Source organism: Heterocephalus glaber, unplaced genomic scaffold (genome assembly GCF_053883595.1).
Source record: "Heterocephalus glaber isolate CG9 unplaced genomic scaffold, H.glaber_assembly_v1.0 deba00001442, whole genome shotgun sequence".
Lineage (NCBI taxonomy): Eukaryota > Metazoa > Chordata > Mammalia > Rodentia > Bathyergidae > Heterocephalus > Heterocephalus glaber.
Window position 1 is genome coordinate 29,150,610 of NW_028258296.1, and position 27,137 is coordinate 29,177,746.

Here is a 27,137-nt window from a genome sequence, read left to right on the forward strand (position 1 = left end):
GCACCATTTCTTTTATGAGGTGGGAACATTGCAGGTAGGGTTGGCAATAATGATACCCTGGCCCCAGCTCTTACCTCCTAGGTTTCAAGCTGGAGGCGGTAAGACTGAAGAGGCCCCAGGCGGAGACAAGCTCCTTCAAGCTATCCCAGCAGAGGTGAAACCAAGAGAGGCTGAATCTCCTTGGAAGAAATTTGGTCACCTGCTTTCTCCTTTCTCCTCCAGCACATCTAGCTCACCAAGTCAGACGTGTGTGTGCACATGCGTGCACATGAGCAGGTGCGGTAGTGTTGGAGGAGTTGGGTGGGTGGGTGAATAAGGTCATGGGTTCAGCATTTGGATTATTTGAAGATGACAACACTCCCTTCTGACCTCCACCGGACCGAGGAAAAACACAGCTGGTCCCAGTTGGTGCTAACGCCCCTTCTGGTTCTCTTGGCTCCACAGGTTCCCAGGTCTCAGGGGTTGAGCCCCCACCCCACCCACACCCCCTGCTCCTCACACAGTCCACGAAGGTGCTGTCACAGTGGTTTACTGAGATTTCCTTCTCTTTCTTTGTTAATGAGAACTGACTTGGCATTTAATAAAATCGGATTTATATACTGACTACGTGCACACAGAAATAGCCCAGAGCAGAGGGCCCGGCCCTCCCGCTGGGTGAAGCATGGCTGTGTGCCAACCAGCTGCAATAACAGCCTGGCCCAGAGAGGCTGGCTGTTCTCCTCTTTGCCTGCTTTAAGCCTCTCAGGGCCATTTTCCTGAAACAAAAGGAGGATGGGTACAGCAGCAATAAAAATAAAATCCCATCATAATCCCTGCAATTTCTTTTACATTATGTATCAGTATTTAAAAATGTTTAGCTACTCCATCCATTTGCTCCATGGAAAAGTACATTTCAAGGGCGCCAGAGGACTAGATGGCCTGTGTGTAGTGTTTTGTAGAGGCAATCCTGGAGGCCACCTTCTGCCTAGGCAAAATCTGGGTCCACTCAGGCTCTACAGCTCTGTGGCTTATTAAGATCACAGGAGGGGGAAGCATTGCCACAGCATCCTGGTCTTAGGGGTGACCAGATGAGTGCTTTGAGGGCTCCAAGGCCTCTGGGATACAATGATTGCTTTGCTTGGTCTACAGAAACGGATTGTAAGTCAAACTATGTTCTAGGTCACTGATTCCCAACTCTGGCTAGACTTTGGAATTATCTGGGAAGCTCTAAAGAAATACTGAAGTACAGGTTGTACCCTATACCAAGTGATGCAGAATCTGGGGATGGGAGCTGCAGATGTACAGTTTTTAAAGTTCTGTGGGTGATTCAGTGTGTGGCTAAGCCTAGGAACTGCTGTTCTGGAGAACATATCTTCCTGGTCTTTCTAAGCTCTACTGCTGTGAACTGGCTTGTTTGCTTGTCTCTGACCTCACTGTGGAGCCTCGGCCTCACGATAGTACCTGGCCCTGGCAGGTGCTGCTGCTGGTGTGAGCACATGGTCACACATTCTGAGGTGGTGAGCCAGCGCCCAGGACCTAGCTGAGGTCAGTGAGGGCACTTGGCCAAGTGAGCCCCTGGCTTCAGAGTTGAGTACTTGCCAGGGCAGCATGTAAGGGCAGAAGGAAAGTCTTTCTGGTCTTTCTCGTCTGAAAAGTAAACATATGAATCCAATGGCCTGAGGCTGGAGTCTGCAATAGTTTGAATTTTGAGTGTTAAAGCTGGCCTGGTCTCCAGCTTGGTGCTATTGGGAGGTAGTGTAACCTTTACGAAGTAGGGCCTAGTGGAAAGTCTTCAGATCATTAGAGATATGCCTTTGAAAAGGATCATGGACCCCAGCCTCTTCTTTTCACTGTCTTTTCCTTACTAGCCATGCAGTGAATGGATTTGTCTTACCACATGCTCCTACCATGCTTGGCTGCTAAAACCATGGCCCCTAACACAATGGGGCCAATTGATTATGAACTGGAATCTCCAAAACTATGAGCCCAAATAACCTTTTTTCTTTATAAGTTGATTGTCTCAGGTGTTTTCCATAGTAACCAAAAGCTAACTAACACAAAGTCACTAATGGAAAGTTCTGCTGCAGTGCTCTCTTATACTGTTACACCCAGGACTTTCCTCCCAGAATTGACAGTAAGGACCCAGGAGAAAAATGTAACTATACCAGTCAGTGGCCAAGGTACATCAAGAAGAGAAGCATGGCTCTGCTCCCTTCTCAATGACAACAAGATTGCATAGTTCTTGTGCAGCCCAGGCACTGCTTACATGGGGTACATGGATCTCCTTCATTCTGCCCCAGAGGAGCAGGGAGTCCCAGCAGCTCTGTGACACAACCCTGGCTGTGTTGGGGCATAGCTTCCCAGAATAAAGCATCTTTGTCATCTTACTCTTCTGTTTGACTCTGAAACAAACCAAGGAATGTGTCTAAATTTGGGCTTCTTTTAAAACTTTGGACAGAGATGTTTGGACCACATGCCTTCTTATTCTCTCTACAGCGTGGGAAGTCTTGAGGCCTTTTCTGGGGTCCTGAACTCTCAGCAGTGGTGGCACCCCAGGTCCTGACCCCTCTTACCCACTTCAGGAGGCCCACCCGGATGAGCTGGGAAAATTGGAGAGCAACTTCCAAGGGAGAGTCACAGTTTGAAAGGAATTCAAAGTGAACTCTTGACAAAAACTGTGGGGTCTTCTTTTATTTTGTTTCATTTTTCAAAAGCCTTAAAGACAAGCTGACAATGAGTTTTCTGGGATTTGAGAGAATACCATAACAATAGACAAAATACACATTTCCTAAATCAATTCTTAGTGATTGGCACTCCTCCCAATACAGTTCCAGAAATTAAAATGTAGGAAAAAGACAACAACCACAATTTGGTGCTAGAAATAATGTATACAGTATGTCACTGTCTCTGAAGGGCTGTGAGTGTCTCTGACAGCATGGCCAAGGTGACCTCTATCGGAGTCTCCTGAGGTAACAGGACAGTTCTCCTGCGTGAGGCTCAGGGGTAGGGACATACGACCTGCATCTTTTACCATCCTCTCTGGTGATTTTCATCACCCTGCAGTTTAACGATCCCTGAGCTATACCTTCTTTATGTAATTCTCTCATTTTATTCTTCTGGCAAAGGAAGAGACACTATTACATGTAAGAATTCTGTCTAGGGTGCAGTTCTAGAGCAGGCTGAGCTAGATCTAGGATTTCCAAATTTTTGAGACTATGACATTTCCTTTTTTTTTTTTTTCTTTGGAAACAGTAACCTTTGAGGTCAAGACCAGACCCAGAGGAAGAAGTATGAAATCTGCATCTTCTGAAATTTATTAAATTCTTGGCAAATAATTTTTTTCTGTTTTCCTACCACTCTATATAAAGTATTATACTTGTTGTGTTGGTGAATAATAGGGCCAGGAAAGGTTCTATATCTTACTTATAACCACTAATGAAGGACATGAGTGGGCAGGAGTCAAGCCAGGCCTCCTTCTTCCTTACCCATATACTGCTAAAGTGGACACACATCTGCCACAAGTGCATATCTAATGGTGAACCTCATAGTGACTCCTGGATCCATGGACCACTGTTCTAAAAGTACTCTTGGTTAAGATGTCTTGGGCCCTTGGAATTTGGAGCGTCCTCAAGGCTTGTCCTGAACAGTATGCTCACATCTTCCCCCTGGGTCAGTTTATGAGTCCCTGATGTCCTACCTGGCCCGGGCCTGCCTGCCCCAAGAATCATTTTCAAGGGGGGAGCAGCTAAACCCTTTCCTTACCACTTGGAAGAGCTTGAAGAAGTCCACATTGGCATACAGAGTGTCTTCCATCCACTGTAGGGTGCCCTGGGAGAGGGAACACAAGGCATCTCGCACAGTATGTGCCCCACGTCGCTGGCTGAAAATGATGAAACGTTCCAAAAGAACCTCGCTGCAGGCAATGTCCTTCAGCACCAGATCTGGGACACCATGAGCAAACTGTAGGGAGGAGAAGCCACACTGGAACCCTCCTTGTGTTAGGGAAAAGCTGTACCCCCTCCCCCACCCAAAGATGCCTACATCTTAACCCACGGGACCTGTGAATACAGTACAGTCCATGGTGAAAGGAATTAAGATCACAGACAGATTAAAGGTGCTAATTAATCTGTGTGGGTCCAGTGTAATCACAAGAATCCTTGCAACATGGAAGAAGGAGGCAGAAGAAACAAAAATGGGAGTAATGTGATGGGGGAAAGGCTTGATGGACCATTGCTGGCCTTGCAGAAGGAAGGAGACCACTGCCAAGGACCACTGGATAGTCTTTCTAGAAGCTATAAAAGTCAAGAAAATAATCACCCCAGTGAAGAAGGCAACTCTGCTGGCATCTTGACTTTCAGACTTCTGACTTCTAGAATCTCAAGATAACAAATACGTGTTGTTTTAAGCCACTAAATTGGTGGTAATTTGTTACAGCAGCAATAGGAAACTCAAATACTCCCCACACCTCACTTTGTCAGAGAGCCTTTTAAATATGAGAGATCCCCTTCTTTGTGCATGACGCTATGGTGCAGTCAAGACCTTCTCCTTGAGGCTGAGGTGGAGGAATGAAGACGACACACTTGTAGTGATGAAAAATGCCCAATCCATGCCCTTTGTTCTTGTCAAATTTAGCACATAAAAATACCAGTGGTCCAGTTAAATTTGAATTTCAGATAAACAATGAACAGTTTTTCAGTATGTATCTTCCAAGTAGGGTCTAAATGTGACATAATTATGCTAAAAATTGTTGTTTACCAGAAATTCAGGTTTAACTAGGCACCCTATATTTTATCTACAACCCTAAGGCCTGGATAGGCCACATCTTGCAGCTCCTAGAGGACTCATGGACAGTGACTCTGTTGTATTATGCCTATGTTGGCTTCCAGGGGCTAAGAGCACAGAGAAGGGTATGAACATTGGTCAGGGGTCCTTGCTGCCTGGCATAGTACCTGGCCTCCCGATGTCCCAGACTTCCTGCAGTGGATAAGACCCTTGTATCATGAAAACGTTTGTGAGATTATCTGGGCACTGCAGCCTTCATGTGGGTTCCAGTTACACAGGACTCTGGGCTGTGGAGCAGAGCAGGCCCAGGCTCTGCCACCTCCTGTATGGAAACTGTTCAGACCTTACCTGGAAGCCTGGTCCCTACATGAGTCATAGATCATAGCTATCAATAGCTTCAGCTATGGTTTCTTCAGTCTCCAGGCCCTATACCTGAATTGGATCCCACAAAGTCTCTCTGTTTTTCCCATACCTCACTTCTTATCCCTAGGCAATCCCCTCAACCCCAATCCCAGAGCCTGGAACATTTTGAGGTGGAGAGAATCAATAAGCTCATTTTGTCTAAGCCTCTTACATGCCAGAGGAGGGATGTGGTGGAGGAGGGGTTACTTGTACAACTTCCACAGGTGGCTTATGAAACACCACAAAGATCCCACTCACGTATTTTCTCAAGGCTCATTCACTGACTTCATGGTGTGGGGTCCAGGACAGGGACTGGGAAACAGAGATGAATAGCTAGTGAAAGCAGTTCTCACTTACTGAGTGTTTCTGTGTGTCAGGCACCATTCTAAATACTTCATATACATTAATTCTTTTAACTCCCACAACCACCATATATGGTTTACCTTGTATTATTTCCACTTACAAAAGAGGAAACAGGATAGAGTGGTTCATGAATTTGCTTGAGGTCACACTCATAAGTGTGTCGTCTTGCTGAGGTCAGAACCCAGAGCTTAATCACTACCCTTTAGCTGTTTGGGGAAGAGGGAAGAGGGGGTGGGTGGGACAAAGAAAGGAGCTTTATGAGCATTTTTACTGAGGAGGCAACATTTGATCTGGGCCTCGAAGCATGTTTAGGAGTTTCCAGGGTGGTGAGCCGAGGAACTGTACTTTCATCCTCTGATAATTCCCTAGATGGAGTGAGGAAGACAAGACCACCTTTGGAGTTGTGCTCAGACACCAAGGAGGAAGGACCAGGAGGGATGTCTATTTCTGATGGTAAAGAGCACAAATTCCCTGTTAATGAGCATGGTCTGCTGTACAGCTGCAAACTACCATGGGGCACAAGAGAGTGCTGACATTGCCGTTGTGGTTGAAAGTTCTAGTGGGTGGCACTGGTGAGTCAGAGCCAGATGGTGGTTGAGGTGGAGATGCGGAGCTAGAAGACAGGCTGAGGAGCCAGGTGGGTCTGGAAGGTGCAGGGGAGTTGGGTTGGTATGAATGACCCCTGCAAAGTATAGGAGGTGCCTGGGGCCTGTTAATTAGCTACTCAGAAACAGGGACACTCGGACACTCCATAAAGGCACAGCCTAGTGACCTCAGGCCCTTGTCTCCCCCATGAAAGGCTTCATACCTGGTACCAGGAGCACAGCAATTAGAGCTCCAAAGGTCATATCAGTAGGAACTCAAGAGAAATTTCCCCTAAATTCCTGCCCTTATCTCCGTCTTCCTTTTATTACCAACTGGAAATCATCACAAGCATTGCCAGGACTGGCGTTTTATGAGCGGAGGAGAAAGTGAGGAGGAAAATGAACAACTAGTACCTTGAACACCTCTCCTTGGGTGGGAGGGTGAGAGAAACTGGGCAGTGCCAGGAGTCAGGCCTGCCTCCCAGGGCCTGGCCCGGATCGGATCCTCAGTTTCCCTCATCTAGTTTCAGTGGCAACCCCATAGACTGAGCAGTTAGAAAAGCAAGCATGGGCTCCCTCACCATGGTGTGGGGAGCCAGCATGAGATCCCCCTTCACAGAACCAGATGCCTGTGGAGTGCAGTCTCCTGCTTGTTTAGGCAAGGACAGAACCCTGTGCAGATCTTAGGCTCAGAGCTGACAGACCTGAAATTCTTTATGTCTTCATCTCCCATCTAGGTGGAAGGGAGTGCAGTGAAGAGGGAGTTGGGAGAGTGTGTGTGTCTTTGGCTGCTGCTGATCTTGTGTTCTCCCTGTGTTTCTCATACTGACGCCCACGCTTCCAGGAGCCTGAGCCCTGGGCCCAAGTTTGGACTTAGCCCACCTGGGGTGGGGCTTGAAACCTTGCATTCCTAACAAGTGCCCAGGTGTTGCTGGTCTCCAGATTTTGAGACCCACAGTGAGAAATGTAGGAATGGTAATGAGAAGACCTGCATTCCACTCTGGCTATGACAGTTTCTTTTTATATTTGTGTTCAAATCATACCATCACTTGACACTTCAATTTCTCCATCTCTGACTCCATCTCAGGATTATTGTGAGGGACAAAGGAGCTAACAGTTGTGGAAATTGTGTGTTCATGGTGAAGTCGCTCTGTGTACATATGGGAAATCATTAAAATAGATGAAACATATTTTGGGAGGTATAGGTTAGAAATGTTCCAGAAACATAGAAGAAAGAGTTTGCCTGGCACCAAAAAGAAATAAATCCAATAAAGAGGATGTTGGCCCTTCTCCTGCCATTATCAGACTTGGTGACCTCAGGAGGTGACCTTAGCATTCATAGAGATTACACTGCTGGTTCTTGGCATGAGCCAGTTTTGGGCTAGAACTAGTTCTTGGCCAGAACTCTCCCGCAGTTATCTGTGTGGCTGCCTTCTCTTCAGTGAGGGTTGCTCAAATAACCTCTCAGGAAGTCCTTCCCTGATCATCCCACTTAAACTACCACCATTGTCCACCTCTCCTGTCCCCACACCAATAGTTCCGGACAACTAGGAAACACGTGAGCTGCCACCATTGGAATGGGAGCTCCCTGAGCCAGGGTCTCTGCCAGATTTGTTCACACCGTTCCAGTACCTACAACCGTCCCTAAATAGTTGATTAGTAAATGAATAGCTCTGGATTTCCTCAGCCCTAAAGGGGAGTTTGAACCACATCATCACTCAGCTTCCTTCCAGTAATGAAACTTGAGGTGTTTTCATGTTGCCAGGATTTGTGTGCTTCAAAGTGCTGCGATGGAAATGTTCATCTCAATGGCCCCTGGGAACTTTCCTAAATTTGGGGCATGATTCATGGATACTTCATATGAATGTAAGAGGAAAAAAGAAAAGCCAAGGTTTCCCTGGCCTTTTCCCTTGCCAAGTTCCGTGCTATTACCCCACCCCTCCAGGGACCACTGACCATTGACACCCACCTACCTGCTGCACACGGACTTGGGAATTGACCAGAAGGTGGGCCACTGAGTTGGACAGGCCAATGTTTTTCCTGAGAAATAGTGTCAATGTCTCTTCATCTTTTAGAACATTCCGAATTTGTATTCCTCTTCCTATGCATGAATGAGAGGAAGAATGGGGTGGAAGGAGATATGGGTTAAAAAAAGGAAAACAGCCAGAATTGACTAGAAACAATTTTAACTTGATTGCCACAGGAGGCTCAGTTCTGGGGTTGCTGGGAGCACCTGGAGGTCAGGGTCAGAAGCTGTCACCACCACTGCTGCCGCACTTGCTACTGAAGCAGCTAGGCCCAACACAGGGGGAAGGCTCAGAAGGTGGAAAAGTTAGCCGAGGGCAGATGAGATGTCGGGTGCTTTGTGGCGTTGGACTAGAATAGCGGCTCTCAACAGGCTCTGGGTGGAGAGCTGCAGCAGGACAATTTTGTGCCCTGGGAATATGTGACAGTATCTGGAACTTTGGTTGTCCCAACAGGTGTGGTGCTAGTGGGTGAAGGCCAGGGATGCTGCTAGATGTTCCGAGATGCACAGGACAACTCTACTTCTCCAAACAAAGAATTATTTGGCCCCCAAATGCCAATGGTTCTGGCCTAGCATCGGAGGAGATATGTGCTCTCTGCATGTGCAGAAGGGTAGGGGACCCTTGTGGCATTTTTGTCATCTTAGCTCAGGTTTCAAGCTCAAGGCATTGGCATGGACAAAAACAAATGGGGCTACTGAGGGCAAGAAAAGATTCAAATGGAAAAAGCAGAGCCCAGCTTATTGCCTGAGCTTGTCCTGATCCTCTTCAGTCACATTCTCTGCAGCTTCACTCAAAACCTGCTGAAAGTAGGTAATTCTAGAACCTTGGGAGGCTGAGGCAGGAGGATCCCAAGTTTGAACCCATCCTGAGCAACTTAGTGACTTAGTGAAACCCTGTCTCAAAATAAAAAATTGTTCAGTATGTAGCTCAGTGTGAAGGCCTTGGGTTCAATCCCCAGTACTGCTAAACAAAACAAAACAAAACACTCCCCACCCAACAACAACAAAAGAAAATCCTGCTGGAGACAGAAATTCCTCTATAAGGAGGCATCTAGGACTCCTGACAGTTAAGATGGCCGGGGGCAAGGGATTGAGCCTCTCTCTGAGTCTACACTTTCTGTATCTACCTCACAGAAGTGTTAAGGTGTAGCCAGGAAAAGAAATGTGAAGTGCTTAGATTCCAGCCCTGAAAATGCTTAGTGCTCAATAAATGCTCATTCTAATGGCGTTGATATTATTCCTATCCCTCCCAGGGGATGCTCATCAGCAGCCCCTCTGCCTCCTTCCCCTGCCAATGCAGTCACTGTTGCAGCTCATGAGAGAGGAGCTTGCTGGCGCAGATGAACCTGAGGGCAGAGCTGTGGATTGTTTGAAATGCCTACTCCACATCTCAATTCTCCAGGAGCCTGGGTAACTGTCGAGCGTCTTAGTTCTTCACTAACCAGCTTGAATCATTCAATGTACCTGCTCCTTCCTGGCTCCAGCTCCACAGCAAACCATCCTACCCTCCATCTTCCCCTCCCCAGGCAGCCAGAACCATTCCCACCCAAATGCTTGCCAGCCTTCCTTTCCCCGTACAGCGCCTTGTCCAGATCAACATCGCTGACAAGTTCCTCCTGAAGGGGTGTGGGTCCACCCTGCAGGACTGCCTGCAAGCCAGGGCACAGGCAACTGGTGCAGAGGCTCCGGCACAGCGACCTCTCTGCTACAGCGGGTGTGCCTGAGAGTCGTGCCAATTGGCAGCCCAGGGTCACTGCTCTTTGCACAGAAGTCGGAGGCTCTGGGGAACCTGAACACAGGCTCCAAGGGAGGAGGGGAGCTGGGGGAGAGGCTGCTGCGTTTTATTCTCGGCTTCTCTCATTTTCAAGAGCGTAAAATCCTGTCCTCTTTCCAACTCGGCTCCCACTGCTTTCCTCCTTCCTCTGGGACACCAGCTCAATTCCTCTTCTCCCAGTTACTCCTCACATATGCTTCCTCCAGCCCCCCCCCCGCCACACGCACGCCCGCCTGCGCGCGCGCGCACACACACACACACACACACCCACATGGTCTTTTGAGGGTTGGGGGCTCCTGATCCTGCTTTTATCATATTCCTACCTAGCAGCGTTAGCCACTCAGAGGTCACCTTTCTGTGACACCCAGCACTAGGGCCTGACATTGAATCATGGGCTCAGTGTTGAATGACCCAAGGTACTCTCTAGATACCTTTGGTCCTAACCTGAGAGCTGGACCCCATTTGGCTGTTTATCTCATAGTTATTCTTTAACAAACTCAGCTGACCTTACATACAAATATCTGGCAGGGAGAAGGGGCCTGACAGGGAGATAGGGAGTCGTTCTGCCCAGGCATCCTGCGATGTACCACCCAGGTGACTGGACTGTGGCCTGGGGCAAAGGGCAGGATCCGTGTGGTTCAACACACACCTGAGGGGCCAGCCTGCCAGGGGAGCTTGGGGCCCAAAGTGTAAGAGGCAGAGGCGACACCAGACAGTCTCTTCATTAAATTCCTGAGGGAGAAATGTGAACTGGGGGCCTGAGGACAAAAAAGTACATTTTGTGTGAAATGTGGTTCTTCTTGTTCTCTTCCTTGGGAAGATTAGACGCTGGGGGTGGGAGCCAGGGAACTGAGAATGCATGCAAGGCTGGCTCTCAGGAAGAGGGGTTAGAGATGACTGAGAGACCACAGAGCTGGCCTGGGGGTGAGAGGGGAGGGGGCTCCTGTCTGGTCTTTCACTGTTAATCCTCCCTTGCTGAGAATGCAGCACTACAGGTTTTCTGGAAAGGAAAACACTGCCCGGGCCAAACACTGCATACTTTCCCAGGTGACTGCGGCCTAACAGGCAGAAGCACACACCAGCCATGGCCGCCCACATGCTCTTTGCTGTGCCTCCCAGCTGACTCCTGGACAGTCTCCAGAATAGTCTGTGGGCCTAAGAGTAGACTTGAGTTCCCAGCCTGGAATTCATTCACTGTATCCTTGTCTTGGGGATGGACCCCTGTCCCCTCTCACACCATCAGGGTCAGGGATTCTGCATTCTGTGTCCCCAGCCTTTGAGGAGCTTTGCCTGGACTTTCCTGCCCCCTTGTCCCCAGAGCTGCTGTCCCGTAGGGAACTCTCCCCACAGTCTGAAGCTTTGCAAAAAAAACCACTTGTAGGCCAATCCAATTAGCCTTGCTTTTGGATTAGGCAATAGTGATTTTGCTTCTCATTTAGACATTTTACAAACCACAGAGAAACTGTGGTTTGGAATTATTTCCCTTATACTTCCTCTAGCGTCTAGCTGAATTTAATGATCAGATACTTAAATGAAAAGTCTTCCTCATCATAGATCCTGGCAGATGAAGGGGGGATACAGTCACTTTAGGAGTTGGCTGGCCCATGTCCAGTTCCTCTGCTTGTTTAACCTTGGAAAGAACACTTTCTGGTTGGTGGACCACTCCTCCTACCCTTTGTTTTCTTACTATTAAAAATGCTAATTGTGCTCATAGTCCTTCAGACTTGAGCTAACTCAAATAAACTCTTCTTTCCAGAGCACTAAGGAATGTACTGTTGTAATCTGGTTTGTAGAAAATGACTGTGTAAAATACATACTTTACTATTTTGGGGACTATTAGACTAGAACAAAATCATCTCAGTGCACTAATCTGAACACACTCCCGTGCTTTCTTGCTCCCTCACGGTAAAAAGGCAGAAGGTGGCAAGATGGATGAGGAGAAGATTCTCTTGGGAGAAGTTTCTGCTCCTGACTCTCCTATACTTTTGAAGCCCCTGCTTCCCTCCACCAAGCACCCCACACTGTAGAGTCACTGTCCAGTTAGGGCCAAACGCATCACTCCATTCCCAGAGATTAGCCCATCCCTGGCTCAGAATAGGGGCAAAATATCTGCTGACTGCCCAAGTAGTTGCATCACATGCTTGGTGAGAAGGGACTGATTTATTTTGCTCTTCTACTTTTCTTGTTTGGAACCCAGGGCAGAAGCTGTGTCATCCTTACAGTCACCTGGCACACACTAGGGTGCCTACATCTCTCCACAGAAACTGCTGCCTTCACAGCATCTGAACCCCATTGCCCTGAATGATCTTCCCCCAGTAGCAGCCTTCTCTTGGAGGGCTCTCTCCACCACCAGCCTGCATGACCATTCTTGAGGATTTACTTCCTTACAGCCATTCATTTACCTGCCTCCCAGGAATTTGATTCCAGCTGCCATATGCAGTCCCTCCAGCCACCTTCTGAGGAGCCCACCACTGACAGACACCCACATGACATCCACTTACACTTTTACAAAGACATGTTGGTGTTGTTACTCTTTGTTGGTTCTTGTTTTTCTTCTGGGGAGGAGAGACACAGGAGAGAGCTCCTCTATCCCTCCACCTCACTGTTCCTGACTCCGAGTGGCTCTCCTACCTTGGTACCCAGCTCCTGCCATCTTCTTGTACAACCCCACAGCCTAGCCTCCCATTTCCTTTGCTTCCCCTTCACTGTGTATCTTCCCCTCTGCTCCAGTTCACCGTGGGCACCCTTGCAGACTTGCTCCCATCATCCTACCTGGCTGTCTTTGAAATCCTAAATTTGAATTCATTCACTGACTACAGACATCAATCCTACCTTGCATTCTCATTCACTTAGACAAGGTCATAGAACCCATTGCAATCTCTATTCTCTGCCTCTCCATTTTCCCCCAGCCCATCTCAGTACTTCTGGCTTCTTATACACCCTTTTGCAGACTAGACCTGATGTATATAGTACAATCACTGCCTTTAGTCCCCTTGTATCCTTGACCTTCTGTGGTGCCTCCCTGCAAGCCCTCAGCCTTGCATCTCCCAGATCTCCATCTGACTCAGATGCTGCCTATTACTGGAAGGAATCCTGTGACTGCATTTTTTTTTTTTTTTTTAGTGACTGCATATTTTATGTCATGGTAAACATTGTCCTCTGATGCCCACTGCTCCTCGTTGATACTTAGTATTGCTTCTATGTTCCTGGTTAGCTCTTTCCCCTGGACTCTACCTTTACCATGCTCTGCAAACTCCTAGACCTTGATCCATCTAGGCACTTCCCAGAGTACCATCTCTCTTCGCATTCTTCCTTATGTATCTTGACCTACAGGGGATGAGACCCTTCCTGGCCTCCTGCCCAACTTCCTATCTATTTAGGTTGGTGACTTCACCAAGGTGAATCTCATGCTCCCTTTGCAGCTCATCCCTCCTGGCCTCCTCTAATATCTTTTCCCACCAAATCTCCCTGTCCTTCCTAGATCATCAACCACTCTGACCTGTGAGGCAAGGGAGATCACATCGAAGGTTGAGAACATTGAAGCCCAGCTTACCTGCAATTCTCTCAGGGTGAGTCCGCAGAGTGTCCATGAGCCGGGACAAGGTTTGAAGGTCTCTCCAAATCTGGCCAAGGTGCTGGTTCTCTGGTGCATCTATGAGGAGTTCTTGAAAATCTTGAAACACTCTTGCCAAGCTGTAAGAAAGACAAAGCCTCAGCAACAAAAAGCAGTCATTTTCATAGCATAATAATAGCAACACCTTGTGCTATTTTTTAAAATAGTGTGCTTGAGTTAGTTACTGCATTACATATGTTATAATATTCACTGCAAAAAGAGACTTTTAAAAAAACTTCCTTAAAAAACAAAACAAAACAAAACAAACTTTTTTGCTCATGATGATAATAGACAGAGGTGGTGTAATTTGTTTGATCTTGTTTGGACAGGGCTGGGTCACCTGTCAACCTCATGTCTCTGTCCTGAGAAGTTTACACAGCATGATATTGGTAGGTATTACTGGAAGTTCTTCCCAGCCTTTGCCTACTTCTTCGACCTGCCACGCCACCCATTCATAGGGGTAGGATTTGATATCCATGCTTCATCCACAAAATCTCCCCTGCACACACACACACACACCTTTGTCAAGGCTTATAGGGTAGAGAATGAATCAGGGGCACCCACATATGTTCCTAGGAATTTATACAGGATTCAGGGATACTCGTGTGATTGCTCAAGCAAAATGCTATGAACTAGGTGATCCCCAAAGCCTGGCCTTTGGGGAGCAAAGGAAACTGGTCTATGGAGAGAGATGAACGGTGTGGACGGATGCACAGAGAGAGATGGAAAGGCTGGACCTGCCGGCCTAGACAGGGAAGCCGAGGGAGCAGCTCCAGGTGGGCCTTTGGCTCTGTCCCTCTCCTCCTAGAGTCCTCTTGGCTGCCCTTAGCTCCGGGAGAACGTGCAGTGGTGGGGAACCTATAGCACCCACGGATGAGGTGGGCTGTTCGTTACCACTGAAAGCTCAAAAAGGTTTGGCATCACCGGTCTAAATCATGTATTCGCATCAAGTATTTACTCTCAGTACTGGGACCTACACTTGTTGGAATGGATTTCTGTGCCTTGCAAACAAAAACAATTTGAAAAACCCAACATTTCCCCCATAAGGCGTATGTGGGAGATGAACCGTGTCTCTAGTTCAAATGCAGTGTGGAAGTAGGACCTGGAGACCCCTGTCCTACTCCCACTCTCCCACTGCCAGTGCCAGTCCTCCTGGAGGCCTTCGTAGGCCAAGCCTCCCTTATCCCACTCTACGTCCCATAGAATCTCTCTGGGTGGATAGAGGGCTCTTTTCAGGAACCTCATGGACTCTCAAAGTGTGGACTGTGAATTAAGGCTTCCAGGTGGTGTTCGCAGCAGTGAGAGCCCAGCTAAAAGGTTACCTCTCTGACTTTCCCCAGGGAAGAACAGTGTTCTCTCTTCTATCTTCCTTCAATCCAGGAATGTTTATCTCACGATGTTTATAAACAAACAGGTAACTAGTTTAGGGTCTTTATACAGACTGGCAGTCTCTGCCACAACTGCTCTTCTCCCACCATCAGACAAAAACAGTCATAATTTGTCCCTAGAGGGGACAGCCACTTTAGAACATTAGGCTGACCTACCAAAATTTTTTTTTAAAATGCAGGTTTGTCCTGGAGGATTTATATTGAGCTTCTCTTGCAAAAAACTGGAAGTCACCAAATACTTCAGTTTCCACCTGACCTGGTATTTATAGGAAAGGGGTAAACCCACTCTTCAGTGAACCTTTGTTAGTGACTTTCAGGTAGAACCTTCACAAGTGTGGCTCTAGGTCAGCACAGCAGGCAAAGGACAAGTCTGCCCTTATCCCCGAGCCTCTGACTGTAGGACATGCTCACATCACGCCCTCTCACTGCTCAGAGGGATTCCCAAGGTTCCCTCTGTTCCTATGCGATTTGACTTGAAATTCAACATCAGGCCAGAAGTCACTAACCTGGAATACACAAGTTCCCTCAAATCACATGTACAATGTAAAGAAGTGTGTGAGGGCCCATTTTTCTTGCGAGACAGCTCATCAATTTTCATCAGCTTGTTGGAAGGGTCTTCAGCTCTACAGATTAAGAATTACTGCTCTTGGGCCCTATTCCAAGATCTTGCCTCTCAAGGGAACCATTGGGAATTTAAAAAAAGGGTTTAGAATTTGTCATTTTCTCCCAAGAGTACACTTCACCTTGTAAACCTGATTTCATTTATCCTCACCATGCATCCTGGCACTTTTCTTACCCCTTAGATGCCCAGGAAAGCTTTTAAAGGAAGAGAGATTCCTCACATGGTGACTCCATCCAAGCAGATGGATGATGTGTCACAGCAGGGGCTGCCATCGGATCCCAGGTCACATCTCCGGAGTACAAGGACCAAGAAATTGTGTCCATGTGGACTTAGTTTGAGGCTTTCTGCCCAGGTGTCCTACCAGTTCATAGAGTGTTCCTGAGATGAGGCCTGCTCTGCCCCTAAGAGGTAGGGCTCAGTGAACCACGAAGACACTCTTGCAGTGCTACGCATGGTGTGTGCCTGCAGGTGTGTGCACTGGGGTGCATGAGGAGGTTGAAAGGGTGTGCAACTTCCTCCCTGAATGGTGGAAAGGTCAATACTTACATGGAGTTGTTATAGTTTGACACAATTCCAGGAGATTCTCCTGGGGTAGGGCTTTGAAAACAAGGATTGTTCATGTTGCAGAAAATCCCCTGGAGCCATGGCAACACTCCTGCAGAGGGCATGGCCTTGTTAGGAAAATGGCCTTTAAAACAGGAAGATAAGAGGGTGTTAGTCACCAGACCAAGTAGACCCTGAGCACAGGCCCTGAGAATGGGGTCTTCCTCGGGAATTCATTGTTTCAGAACATCAGCCCCTAATCTAGACCAGGCCAATATTCTCACAGAGGCTGGGGCAGAAGTGCAGAGAAGGAGCAGCTCATTTCTCAGTAAAGGTGAAGAGGGCTTCGAGGCAAGGCTCTGGGAGCCTGCTGGCAATTGAGGAAAAGAGGTTCTGGTTTCCCTTCCACAACTGTGCATTATACCTTCCCCTAAATGCAGCAGATGGTGGGATAGGAGCTGCTGGGGGTGCTGGATAGGAGGCTGACTGAGAAATGGAAGCTGGAAACCCATGATCAAGAGGATGAAGACCAATAACAGGGGCCAGAGCAACTTTCATAACCCTGAGACCTCTACATCAGCTGCCTAGAGGGAGAAGATGCCATCCTGGCCAGCGAGAGCTGTGGGCTTTCCAAGAGAGCTATGGCTCCAAGAGGCTATTGCAAGGCTTGTCATGGATCTCCAGAGGCCTCAGGGAGCCAAGAGACAGTATCTTACAAAGTATGATTGCATAACCTTCTAAGGGTAAGAGTTTAGGTATAAAAAAAAATGACCACAAAAACAAAACAAACAAACAAATTGCATATTCCTTCAGTACCACATGCAAATATTTCTTAGAATGCGTAGGATTAAACATTCATTAATATTTGTGTAATGCTGATGAATCTCTTTTGCATACTGTAGCCATGAAATGCTGATGAGCAGATTCAATCAGAAGCCCACCCCAAGTCCTTCCTTTTGAAGGGACAGGCATTGTCTCCTGGGGCTTGGCCAGCCTCCCCCCATGCTCACATTCATGCTGGCTGTAGAGTGGGTTGGCATTCCTTAGCCAGATCAAGACCAGAAACAAAGATAAAGGCCATACGAGTTCCACCACAAAGCGAATCTGGAGAAACAAAACAAAAAGAGAAAGACCAGTGATACTAAGAGATTATGGTAGGAGACACAGCCAGAACAGACACATTTCCTCTCGGAGCTGTCTGGACTTGAGCTGTGGTATAGTCATGTGCTACATAACGTTTTCATCAGCAGTGGGCCACATATATCACTGCGGTTTCCCAGATTATAATGGAGCTGAAGACCTCCTGTTAACACTGTTGTAACATTATAGCAGAACCCATTGCTCATGTTTTTGTGGTGATGCTGGTGTAAATTGACCAACTGTGCTGCATTAAAAGAATAGCACATAAAATTATTTGCAGGACATCATACCTGATAATGACAATAAGTGACTATGTTACCAGTTTATGTATTTACTATATTATACTTTATTACTACATGTTTATAGTACATAATGTTTACATTCTTTGTGGGGAATTGGTACATGTGATTCATGCATACCCATGTTTATAGTACCACAATTCATAATAGGGTGGGTAGGCTTGTATCACTATATTATGATGTCTTTAAGTCTTTTTGGAAGACACCTAGAAGGGGAAATAGCTAAGTCAAATGGAATTTCAATTTCCTTCTTTTTTTGGTACCAGGGATTGAACTCGGGTCTTTTCACTTGCACAGCAGGCAGTGAAACCACTAAGCTAAATCCCTGGCTCTAGTTTCATTTTTTGAGGAATCTCCACATTGATTTCCACAGTACTTCCTATAGTATACTTTTAATCATCATTTTAGAGCATACACCTTCTAACTTATAAAACACAAGTTTAACTGTAAAACAGTGTGCTGTGTTATACCAGCAGTGGCCTCATACATCTCATTCTTCCCATGTCTCTTGATTGCATCATTTTCTCTTGTGTTTTGTTCTTCAAGGTCTTAGGAGCAATGGGCTATGCACCTCCCCCTTCCAAGTGGTGCACGCACGTGCACACATACACACACACAGTGATTGAAAAATATGATGAATGTTTAAATTTAAAAAACATTACAGTAAAAGACATATTGTCAAGAATAATGGGATAGATGTGTTTAAACCAAGGGGGAGTATTTTGAATACTTTGAGAATAATGGCAATACGTCTTCTAATTTTTAAAAATTTAAACATTCACCATATCTTTTGCATATAACACACACACACACAGACACATACATCATACAGCCACAGAGCCTCCAGACTTAGTAGGTTATACATACAGATTTGTGTTAGGTAGACTCTCTGATGTTCGCACAATGACAAAGCCACCTAACAAGGCATTTCCTGGAACATGTCCCATTGTTAAATAATGCATGTCTGTATTTATCTAAAGAACTTCCTTCTTTTGCACCCCCGATTCTGATTTATTATACTAACCCCATTTTGTGGCCATTTGGATTCTACGCTGCCTCTATTTTTTTTTGGTACTGAGGATTGAACTCTTGTCCTTGTGCTTACACAGCAGGCAGTGAAACCACTGAGCTAAATCCCAGCCTGCCTCTATTTTAGAAAACAGCACAAGATGCTTAGCCGTAAGAGATGAGAGAGATTATGGGCTTTGGTGCTCTGCAGATGCTCCTGTGCAAATGAATGCAGGTTCTGATTCAGGAGGGTCCCACCAGACCTTTCATGTCTAACAAGTTCTTAGGTGAAGTTGGTGCTGCAGATAATAAAGGTCTTGTAACCTCTCATGCTGCGGATGAGGAAAGAGTCTCACAAAAGGCAAGTGATCTGTGCAGTGTCACATCAGCTGTGACAGAACAAGAAGTAAAACCTAGCCTTCGACTCTAGGAGTAGTACTCTCTCTGCCCCTGCCCATTACCTTGGCTTCTGGTGCATAATAGATCCTTCGTGTGGCCAGTGAATGAACAAACGAATGAATGAACCAACCACTGTGAGCAAATGACTGAAAACTGTGACCCACAGTAAAGTCACAGAAATACGCTTTTCCAACATTTTTCCCACTAACAATATTTGTTGCTTAAAGAAAGCAGGGTATACTGTCATGGGGTTTTATCCTGGAAGAGGCCACTGAAATCAACACATGGTAGAAAGTTGGTATTTACATTTAGGCTGAATTTAAAGTTTAAGGACTCTTGATTCCAAAAGAAAAGCCAGGTGGTTGTTGGAGATCACACTCTCTGGCATTGCACACTAGAGTGAGGGTTGGAAGCATGGAATTATGAAGGGAAATAGGGAGAGGGGGAACATGAATTGGAAAATATAGTAGTTCTACCCTCATCCTTCTCTAGAAACCATAGAAAGGAAACACATTAGATCCAAAGGAGAACTTAAGGAACTGAACAGGAATACAGACTTAATTAAGTGTATGCAGAAGATCTTGGGGGCTTATCCACATGGTCTTAAATTTAACCCTTTGGTGGTTTTTTTTTAAAGCAAAACATTTATTGGTACATTTTAGATATACATAATGATTTAGATATACATAATTCATCATAGGGAATTTGTAGCTGTACATGATATATCTTGCTTCTCCTTCTCCTTCTCCTTATTCTTCTTGGTACCGGGGATCGAACTCAGGATCATGTGCTTACCAGGAAGGTGCAGCACTACTGAGCTACATCCCTGGCCCATCTTGCTTCTTCTTTGTTACCCATTCCTTCCCTCTCTTCACCTCCTTATATACAAAAGCTTTGTTTCCATTTTTCTTCTATTTTTCTTTTTTTGTTGTTGTTCTTTCTTTCCACCCCCTCCCCTCTTCCTTAATCCCGTTCTCATTTAAACATTTTCTTTCCATTTCCTAATATCTATTATACATTTTAGTCCTTATTTCCCCTTTTGGTTTCTCACACCAGAGAAACCATATGGTTTTTAAACATGGGTGTTGGATTTACTTAATTTAAGAATATGGTCTCAGGGTGCATCCATTTAGCTGTCTTAAGCTCATCCTTCTTTATGGCACAGTAGTAAATATATATATCACATCTTCTTTATCCACTCATCTCTTGATGGGCATTTGGACTGTTTCCAAGATTTAGCTATTAAAAACTGCCTCTATAAACGTGGGTGTGCATATATCCCTGTGGTATGATGCTTTTAATTCTTTGGGAAGATACCAAGAAGGAGAATAGCTGGGTCAAATAGAACATCTAGTTTTAGTTTTTTGAAGACTCTCCACACTGATTTCCACAATGGTTGTACCAGTTTACACTCCTATCAACAGTGGAGAAGCGTTCCTTTTTCCCCACAGCTCTGCTAGTACTTGTTGTTGGTTCATTTTTTGGCAGCAACCATTGTTTCTGGAGTGAGGTATACTTTCAGCATTGTTTTAATTTGCTTGAATGACCAGGGATGTTGAATAATTTTTCATATATTTATTTGCCATTTCTACTTCTTCATCTAAGAAGTGTCTGCTCATTTCAGATGCCCATTTTTGGATTGGTTCTTTAAATTTGGGGGATCTGATTTTTTGAGTTCTTTATATATTCTAGATTGTAGTCCTTTGTCTGAGAGACAGCTGGAAAAAATGTTTCCCACATTGTGGGTTGTCTCTTCACTCTGTTGGTTTCTCTTGCTGTGCAAAAGCTTTTTAATAAGATGAGATCCCAGTTGTTGATTCTTTGTGATAGTTCTGTGCAGTTGGGGTTTTGTTCTTAAAGTCTTTGCCTACACCAATGTCTTTGAGTGTTCTACCTATTCTACCTTCGAGCAGATTGTTTTTGTTTTAATATTTAGACCTTTGATCCATTTCAATTTTAGTTTAGCGCATGGTGAAAGATATGGGTCTAGTTTTAATCTCTGGCAAGTAGAAAGCCAGTTTTTCCAGCACCATTTATTAAAGAGGCTATCTTTTCTCCAGTGAGGGTATTTGGCTCCTTTGTCAAAGATGAGGTAGCTGAGAATGTCTGGAGTTGTTTCTGCACTTCTAATCTGTTCTGTTGGTCCTCAGGTCAGTTTTTTTGTTTTTTTTTTGTTTTTTTTTTGCTAGTATCATGCTGTTTTTATCCCAGTATCTTTGAAGCATCACTTCAAGTCAAGGATCGTGATGGCCCCCTACCTTGTCTTTGTTGTCCAGAATTGCCTTTGCTATTCTAGGTCTCTTCTGGTTCCAAATGAATTTTAAGATTGTTTTCTCTAATTCTGTGACATATGCTCTTGGGATTTTGATTGAGATTGCATTTAACCCTTTGTTGTTTTTCTTTTGAAGAAATGCAAATAACGTCTCAATCACATGGTGGACAACGTAGGAGGTATTCAATATGTCTGTTCCTTTCCTGCTAGGAAAAATAAACTGTGTTCTGCTGTGTTTTTTTTTTAAGTAGTCTTCTGGCAACCAAATATAACAAATAAGAAAATAAATTGGTGGGATAAAATGGATCATGCATTGAAGAAAAAGTAAAAAATGTTTAGGGGTAGATGGTGATATGCAGTTGTAAGTTTTTACAAATGTTTTATTCAAAATGTATCTAATGAAGATGTCTTAGAGGAAGTATACACACAAATACAGGTAGAAGAAAGGACAGATCTTCCTTCAGGTGCTCATTTTTCAGGGGTCCCTCTATACCTTATATAAGGTGGCAAAACACCAATATTGGGCAATTCCCACCTAGTGGTAGGGGACTGGCCCAAAGCGTACTTGGTAGCTATTGGAGTGTTGCTGTTAACGCCATGGCCTGCAATTCAATGGAACCTGCTGGGCCTCTTCCCCAGCCAGCCCTATCTTCCTATTAACATCCTGGTCTCTAACCCATAAAGCAACTGCCCACCAGCAGCCTGTAATGTGACTCCTACTTCAGGGTCATGATTCCGTCAATTAAGTGGACCCTTCCTGGGCTGGAAGCTTTCTGAGGGTAGAGACCACAGCTGGCCTCCACTGTGATTCTAGCCCCCAAGGCAGGACTCATAACAGGTTCCCAACAAATATTTTGGGAATGAGTGAGACTTTGTCAAAACTAGTCTAGGAGGCTTCTCTAGGAAACTGGAGGTGACACAGGGGCTCAGGTTCTCAACAGTCTGCAAATTTAAGCAACTATACCCCTAAATGCATGTACAGTGACTCCTTGCCTTCCATTCTGGATCCTCCTTTCTGATGGTAAGCTGGGGAACAGGTTCAACAAGATGCAATGTGAGTGACAGGTGCAGGTGCTGAAACTGGAATTTGTTCCCGGTGTCTTCACTTAGGAAATGAGACAACCAGTCCAGATTCTCCCCATTTGACTCCTCCTAAGACAATTGCCTGCAGTGTTGGCTTTCTACCAAGTGAGTCGGCTGCCTTCTCTGCAGCAGTGTCTGAGTGTTTTGGTATGTTAAACACTGATGCTGATTAGGCACTGAAAGAATCTGGATTACAACCACTCTCAGGCTTGCTTAACCTCTGAGTCTGTTTTTTGTTTTTTGTTTTTTAAATCTATGAAATGGCACTCTTTTGTTCTGCTGTGGACCCTGAGGGTTAAGAGCAGAGCACTCTGGGGCCATGTACTAAGGTTCTATCCAACCTGCTTTTCTCAGCTATGTGACACTGTGTCACCTGCTCAACCTCTCCATGCTTCAGGGCCATCTGTGAAATATGGGTAATACCAGACCTGCCTTCCGGAGCAGTTGTGATAATGAAATGAGTTAATAGTGCCAGACACAGAAAGCAGAGTCTGGCACAAGAAGGTAACACTCAATAAACATGAGCCACTTACTGCCTCAGAGTTATCCTAAGGGTCACATGGGCACTGAAAGTGACAGCACATTTTACATTCAGATAAACAAGGAAATACTGTTAAATTATCTGTAACCGCCTAAGCCCGACCTCCACTTACATTTATATCTCTTCCCTGTCTGGATTCAGAACTGTGCAGCTGCCTGAGAAACTAACTACACACTGTCCCCTGCTCTGCACATAAAGAGGGGCTTGCAGGGGTTGGGGGGATGGCCCAGCCAGTCTTGCCTCCATGTCCCAAGGTGGGATTTCCAAACCCATGCTGGTATATCCTACCCCTCTAGGAAATGCCAGTCACACTCATCAAGTCTCTTTCTCATGCTTGTATGCGAGGCATTGTGGTTTACAGTACTCCATGGGGGAGGCAGGATCAGAATCCTCCTTTCTTCCTTCACTTGTGGGTCCTCAGACTTGTGCTGCTCTGCCTGTGTCCCTCTTCACATCTGTGAATTAGGGCTGCTGTTTTCTGCCCATAATCCCTGCTTCCAGCCTGGAATCACATGGTCTTCTCAGGCCATGCCCCATGGGACATCAGGATTTTTTTCAACACTTCTTGGTAATTGCAAAATATTCAGGCCAGGCTGAGAGCCACCGGACTAGGTAGTGGCTGGTAATCTTCGGAAAACATGTGTTGAGGGGTCAGGGTTATTGCTCTAATTGTGAGCATGTGATTCAGGGTTGTGGCGCCTCACGCTTCACTCCCTGCACAAAGACCACCAGCCATTCTTTCCCCAGCCCGGAGGGTCCTCACAGCAGCTTCTTCCCATCCCCCCAGTCCTGCTCTGCACCCCCCACCCCAGAGCGGTATCCTTGTCCTTGACGCTCAACTGTGTACAGGCATACCCTAGGGAGAAATTCCACAGTATAATTAAAAACATGTTTTCAGAGCGGCTGGGACTCTCCCACCCCTTCCCTTTAAACATGTCTGTAACTTTAATTAAGCCCAGTCCAAGCTCAGAAGGGGTCCGTGGAAATTTTTTTTCACCAAACTGGCATTTCCTTGTTCTCCCTCTCTCCCTCCCCTCCTCCTCGCTTTACCATTCAGTCCACATGGGGGAGGAGGTCTGGCAAGGGCAGAGTTGTGCTTTTTAAAAACTTAGCCAGTTAGATTTTCTTCCCTCCCTCTCTGTTTTCAATTTAAAAAGGGGCAGCCAGGGCATGCAATGAACTGCACAATTCTCCCTTCTGCACTGAGAACCCAGACTGGACTCAGCCTGAGCAAACACCACCGGAACCTGGATGCACTTGGAGCTGGCTGCCCGGCCTCCCGTACCTGCCATGTTCTCCTCTCTTGATGCTGTTCCCAGAACTAAGGGCCACAGCCTGGGTCTGCAGTCCAGGAAATGATGATCCCCCCACTCTCAGAAGTCCTCAGGCCTCTCCCAAATACCCAGTTCTGATCTAGAAATGGGGACCAGGTGGTGACACCAAAGGATCTTGGCTGTGAGTGCTCAAGAGCAGGAGGCACAGCTAATGATTCAAACCCTCCCTGCTGGAGTGCCTGGTCTGCAGCAGGGTGGGTGGATGTGTGTTTGTGTCCTGCAGTAGGAGCGCTCTCCTCATGGAGAATGATGTGGAGGGGAAGCCCTTTCCCCGAGTTCCCAGAACTCACCCCTTCCCAACCTCCACCCATGTTCCCTTCTACTCTACAGCTGCACTCATGATTCTGCTCAGTAATTATGCATGGGAGCCTCCTCCTGCCCAACTCTGAATTCCATGAGAGTGAGAGCTATGTCCAATTCACCTTGGTACAGGGAGAACATATACCTCAGTCGGCCAGTTGTAGTGTTAAGTTTGCATTTACTGTCTTTGTGGATGATAAATCATCTGGCCACTCTATCTTGGTGATCTCCATGACCAGCTTGTTAGGTAGGGCTGTATATAGGGCAGTGTGAGGAGATGGCCATGTCTGTCTGTCTGGTGTCACACATGGCTGGAAGCCCAGGCCCAACCCACCAGTCACTAACCCTTCCTTCAAGCATCAGTTGCCCCATCCATATCTGTGGATGTCCCCTGTGAGGACACTGAAGTCTCTTTCTCCTGGAACTGTTGTGAGTGTTAAATGAAGTAATCGATACAATTCTATGCCAGGCTTTTAGTAATACTTTTGACAAATGTTAACAGAGGGTAGAAAAAAGAAAAAGAGGGTGGAGAACAGGAACCCAAAGACCTCCATTTTATGCCCTTGGGATTGGAAGAGGAAGAATGAGGAAATTTGGTATGTGTTTTTACACACTCTGCTCACAATAATAAACTCCTAAAACCATGGAAATTTGAGGAATTAAAAACCTAGGAGCTAATTTATGGGCTGAATGTGTTATATTTTTTTTATAGTCAGCATTTTCTAAAGGCAGAAGTTTCGAGAAGAACTTTGGAAGGAGCCACAGACCCATCTCAGAGCTGCAGGGGGCTCTGAAGGATGCTTCCATCCTACCCAGATATCCTGGAAACCCCTGGATATGGTGCTCATCTGGAGGCACAGCAGAGCTCTCTGTTGCCAGGTCATCAGGATGGCATCCAAAGAAGGCCAGCCCAGACTGGGCTCGGCCAGGAGAGGGGAGGTGGCTTCAAGCCAAGATGTACAGCTTGTATGACTCCATCCCCTTGGGGAGCACACCCTGGAGAATACAGAGTTCCTGAACAGGGTCACCTACTGGTGCCAGGGAAAGGTGGTAGAGATTCCAAGGGCACCTGAGCCAAACCTGTCTGTGGAAATGGAGTTCTTTGTAACATCAACATGCTTACCACAGGAGTGGAGCCACTAAAGGCCAGAAGCCGCAAGGCTCAGGTATATTTTTTAAGAGCCACGAAGATTACATTGAGAGTGAAATGAACTATGAATCTTAATTCCTTATGGGATAGAGGGGGAAGACAGGAGGGCGGAAACAAAGAGACAAGGAGAAATAGGCAGAGAAAGAGATCATAGAAAGAAACAGAAGGCAAAGGCATATTGAATGTTCCTTGGCCATCCACAAACTACATGCATCATGTGGACAGGGACTGGATCATTTATTTACCATTGTGTACTCAGCATCCAGTATTGCCTGCTGAATATTGTTTGTTGATTGAAGAGTGAGAAATAATGAATAAATTTAACATGGGTCTTGTTTGTAGTATGTTCATTCAAAAGAAGGAAAGCTACTGGAAGGATTGAGCCTCTAATTAAGTTGGCACTTGGTTCCTGGAGACCACAACTAATTTCAAGCATCATTTGGAAGGACATCACCCTGACCAAGCAGAACAGCTGGAAGACAGTGGCATCCCCATAGATGAGCAAGCTCTAGTTCGGCCACCTCCTCTTTCAGACTTCCTGTCCTGGCCAGCCACCCAGGCCTTTTAACCATCCCCTTGCACAGTGGAGGGTATCCCTTGCTGCTCCCTAGTGTGCTGCGTATGAAGTCATTGTCTCTTAGTTTCAAACTCAGAAGCCAGAGTTGGGTCTGGGCCTTTGAGACCCTGGGCAGCCTCCTCACAAATCTTCATTTCAGCTCTTTGTTTTTCCATAATAATTCTTTTTTCCTTCAGTTTCTCTCAGCCCTAGGGCAGTAGCTGAGTTTTGTGATTCTACCTCCAGGATACCTTAGGGTTTTCTGTCACCCTCTCAGTTGGCAAGCTTAGCTAACACCTTTCCATATTCAATTTTCTCTGACTAGACCCTGAGAGCTTTGATTCAGATGCTCCACCAGCTGGCTCGTTTCTTCCCTCACATTCCTTCTGATAGCCAGGAAAACCCCTACATTAAACCATCCTGAGCTGAAGTTTGGGACCAGTGTTATTCTGTTCTTCCCTACAGCTGGCCTCCCTTCCTGTCCTCCTCCCAGTTTCTCCACTTTTCCACCTTTCTAATCTCAGCCCTCCCCAGCCCTCACCCTTTCCCCCTGCCTTCTCCTCAAATCATTTGACATCTGTAGAACCCTGCAAGGCTGTAGGAAGTACATGATTTCTTTATAGAGTTCTTAACCTTTCCCCCAAAATATACATGGTCAGTTGCATTTACATGGCATTTTGGGGTTCCCTGGTCTCCTATGGCTCTTGCTTGCACTGCTCAGAGGACACCTCACCTGTGCCATTTTATATTGCTCTGGATCCCAAAACATACTTCGGATTTTCCCAGCCATCACAGAAGCCAGTCCAGGGGGGAATCTTATGCTTTTAGGCCCCTATTCCGGCTCACCCCTACGTTTCTTCATTGAAGAGGCTCAGAAAGTGTTTGTGATGGTTAGTAATGCATTGCACTTGCAAAATCTAAGAGGTCATCAATTCTAAGATACACTGTTATTTGCATGCACCACAAAGAAAGAAAAAAA

At 46.1% G+C, this 27,137-nt stretch overlaps 1 protein-coding gene across 1 annotated transcript in view; it reads right to left on the bottom strand.

The window, feature by feature from the left end:
- Window positions 1-27,137, bottom strand: part of Abca4 (ATP binding cassette subfamily A member 4) — a 124,910-nt gene that overhangs the window by 97,245 nt on the left and 528 nt on the right. The window contains exons 2-7 of the mRNA XM_087212638.1: window positions 17,087-17,180; window positions 16,080-16,221; window positions 13,464-13,603; window positions 9,683-9,970; window positions 8,084-8,211; window positions 3,742-3,939 (exon numbers count right to left, since the gene is read on the bottom strand). Of these exons, the coding sequence (XP_087068764.1) occupies window positions 3,742-3,939; window positions 8,084-8,211; window positions 9,683-9,970; window positions 13,464-13,603; window positions 16,080-16,221; window positions 17,087-17,180 (990 nt within the window). The remainder of the gene's footprint in view (window positions 1-3,741; window positions 3,940-8,083; window positions 8,212-9,682; window positions 9,971-13,463; window positions 13,604-16,079; window positions 16,222-17,086; window positions 17,181-27,137) is intronic.